Source organism: Egretta garzetta, unplaced genomic scaffold, assembly GCF_000687185.1.
Source record: "Egretta garzetta isolate BGI_Z169 unplaced genomic scaffold, ASM68718v1 scaffold7, whole genome shotgun sequence".
NCBI classification, from domain to species: domain Eukaryota; kingdom Metazoa; phylum Chordata; class Aves; order Pelecaniformes; family Ardeidae; genus Egretta; species Egretta garzetta.
Genome location: NW_009260350.1, coordinates 4722225 through 4724281, shown reverse-complemented (window position 1 = coordinate 4724281; position 2057 = coordinate 4722225). Strand labels below are relative to the sequence as shown.

The 2057-nt window shown below is 62.7% G+C and overlaps 1 protein-coding gene across 1 annotated transcript in view; it reads right to left on the bottom strand.

The window, feature by feature from the left end:
• LOC104129948 (proline dehydrogenase 1, mitochondrial) overlaps positions 1-2051 on the bottom strand; it is a 15122-nt gene extending 13071 nt beyond the window's left edge. Inside the window, exons 1-3 of the mRNA XM_035898341.1 lie at positions 1682-2051; positions 802-836; positions 334-483 (exon numbers count right to left, since the gene is read on the bottom strand). Of these exons, the coding sequence (XP_035754234.1) occupies positions 334-483; positions 802-836; positions 1682-1701 (205 nt within the window). The 5' untranslated portion in view covers positions 1702-2051. The remainder of the gene's footprint in view (positions 1-333; positions 484-801; positions 837-1681) is intronic.
• Between the last annotated feature and the right edge of the window lie 6 nt (positions 2052-2057).

The following is a 2057-nucleotide window of genomic DNA, read 5'->3' as shown; positions in this document are numbered from 1 at the left end:
GAACAGCCCGGTGGTGCCCACTCCTCTCTGCCATCTACAGAGATGCTGCTGCAGCAAGCCTGGAAACCCCAAAGGACCTGCCCCCCCCAGGGGCATCATCCACGGCCCTGGTGACAGCCTGGCACTCACCAGGAACTGAGGGCTGCCCAGCGCTGTCAGCTTGATGGCCGAGAAGCCGTCCTCCGAGCTGCCACCTGGATGGAGCCACAAGGACAGAGCTGGCCCGGCAGGGTGCTTGGGTGGGAGGGGGGTGCTCGGGATATGGTGGGGGGCTGCAGGGTCCCTGCAGTCCCCAGGCACAGTGGGGCTGTGCAGGGCATGTGGAGCACTTACTTGAGGCATCGATGCAGCGGAGGAAAGTCTCCATGTGCTGGTCGCACTTGGCCTCATCAGCGTAGAAATACGTGCGGGCACTGATGACCCCGCCACGGCGATCCCCAAATCCCGGATGGGCTCGGTACTGCTTCTCCCTTTGCTCTGCTCCTGGGGTGGAAGAGGATGGAGATGGGCCATGCAGCCCCGCTGAGCTCCTGCGAGCCTCCCTGGGAGCTTCTGCTGTGAGCACAGGGTCTCAGTCTTGGACCCCAAAAATGCTGCCACGTGCCCTGCCTGCTCTGTGGCCTGAGCAGGGGCCCAGCCTGTGCTGAGGAGCAGGGTTAGCCAAGAACTGAGATGTTCTTCATCCCACTCGTGTTTTGAGGCTGTGGGAGCTGGGTCCTTCCCCCACAGCAGACCCACAGCGCCCAGACCAGCCGGACCTTCAGGCTACCTCCTGTCAGCCGGAGAGGCTGGGTCACTCACCTCCCATCTCCTTCTCGGCTGCAGAGGTGCAGGAGCTAAGAAGAGAAACAGGGAAGATAAGGGCCAGGTCAGCAACCCCCCCTGCAACTCCCCACTGGTGGCCAGGGCGGCTCCGAGGCTTCCCCCTCTGCCAGCCTGGCCTTGGACCCTGCTCTTCCCTCGCCATCCCATTGCCAAGGGGTTAAACGTTGCTCAGTGCGAGCTCCGCTGGCCGGTCGGATGCCCCAAACCCGCTCACGGAAGGTTTCAACATCCAGGCAAGTGTTCCCTGGAGGCCCTGAGGCAGCACGGGGAGGATGCTCTGCCTCGGGGTGCAGAGCTGCTCTCACGCAGCCCTCCCCACGGCAAGGAGAGGGGCAGCCCTGCCGGGGCTGGGTGCTCTGAGCACACCAGCCCACCGCCCTCGCCATGGTGGAGCACCCAGCCATCCCCACACCTCCCCACCCTAAGACACCGGTGGCCAGACCACAAAGCAAGATCTCCAGACCCAGGGACGCCCCGGCGCAGCTCAGCTGCCCTCAACAACTTACAACCAAGGGCTCAGCTCCAACTCCAGCTGACCTCGGATGCAATTTCAAGCTCTTTGCCACAGAGATAGCGTGGCTGACAGCCCAGGGGGATGCTGGCCAAGTCATGAGATCCTCCCTGAGCTTGAGCAGCTAAACCTTCTTGCTGACACCCTAAATCCAGCCTGCAAACCTGCGGCCTCACCCCAGAGCACCGCCAGCCCCCAGAGAGCTGCCCTGAGCCACGGCAGAGCCATCTCCTCCAGGAGATCTCTACCTTGGCTTCACTGTCCCAAAACTGGCTGTGCCCAGCAGTGGGGAAGCACATCGCAAGGCAAGCAGCAAAGCTACCCGGCCGGAGCCAGCGGACTCGCACAGGAGAGCGGAGAGGCATGTGGCACAGTCCCAGAACATGTTCTCCCGCATGGAAACCCTGTGACAGGGATTAGGGGCTGCTGGAAGCATAAACAAGTAGAGACAAGCCCTTCCCTCTGGCTCCCGGAGCCAGGAACAGCCCTGCGCTGCTCAAGGCGCAGCAAAGCCTGGCATGAACCAGGGCAGGAGCAGCCGGAGCTCCTGGGGACCAGCAGGCGCCACGTCCGGCAGGCTCTGCTCTGGGATTTTGACACAGTCTCCCACAGCGAAACTGGCGGCTCACGGCCTGGACAGGCACACTCTTTGCTGGGTAAAAACTGACTGGGTGGCTGAGCCCAGAGTTGTGGTGAATGGAGTTAAATCCAGTTGGTGGCC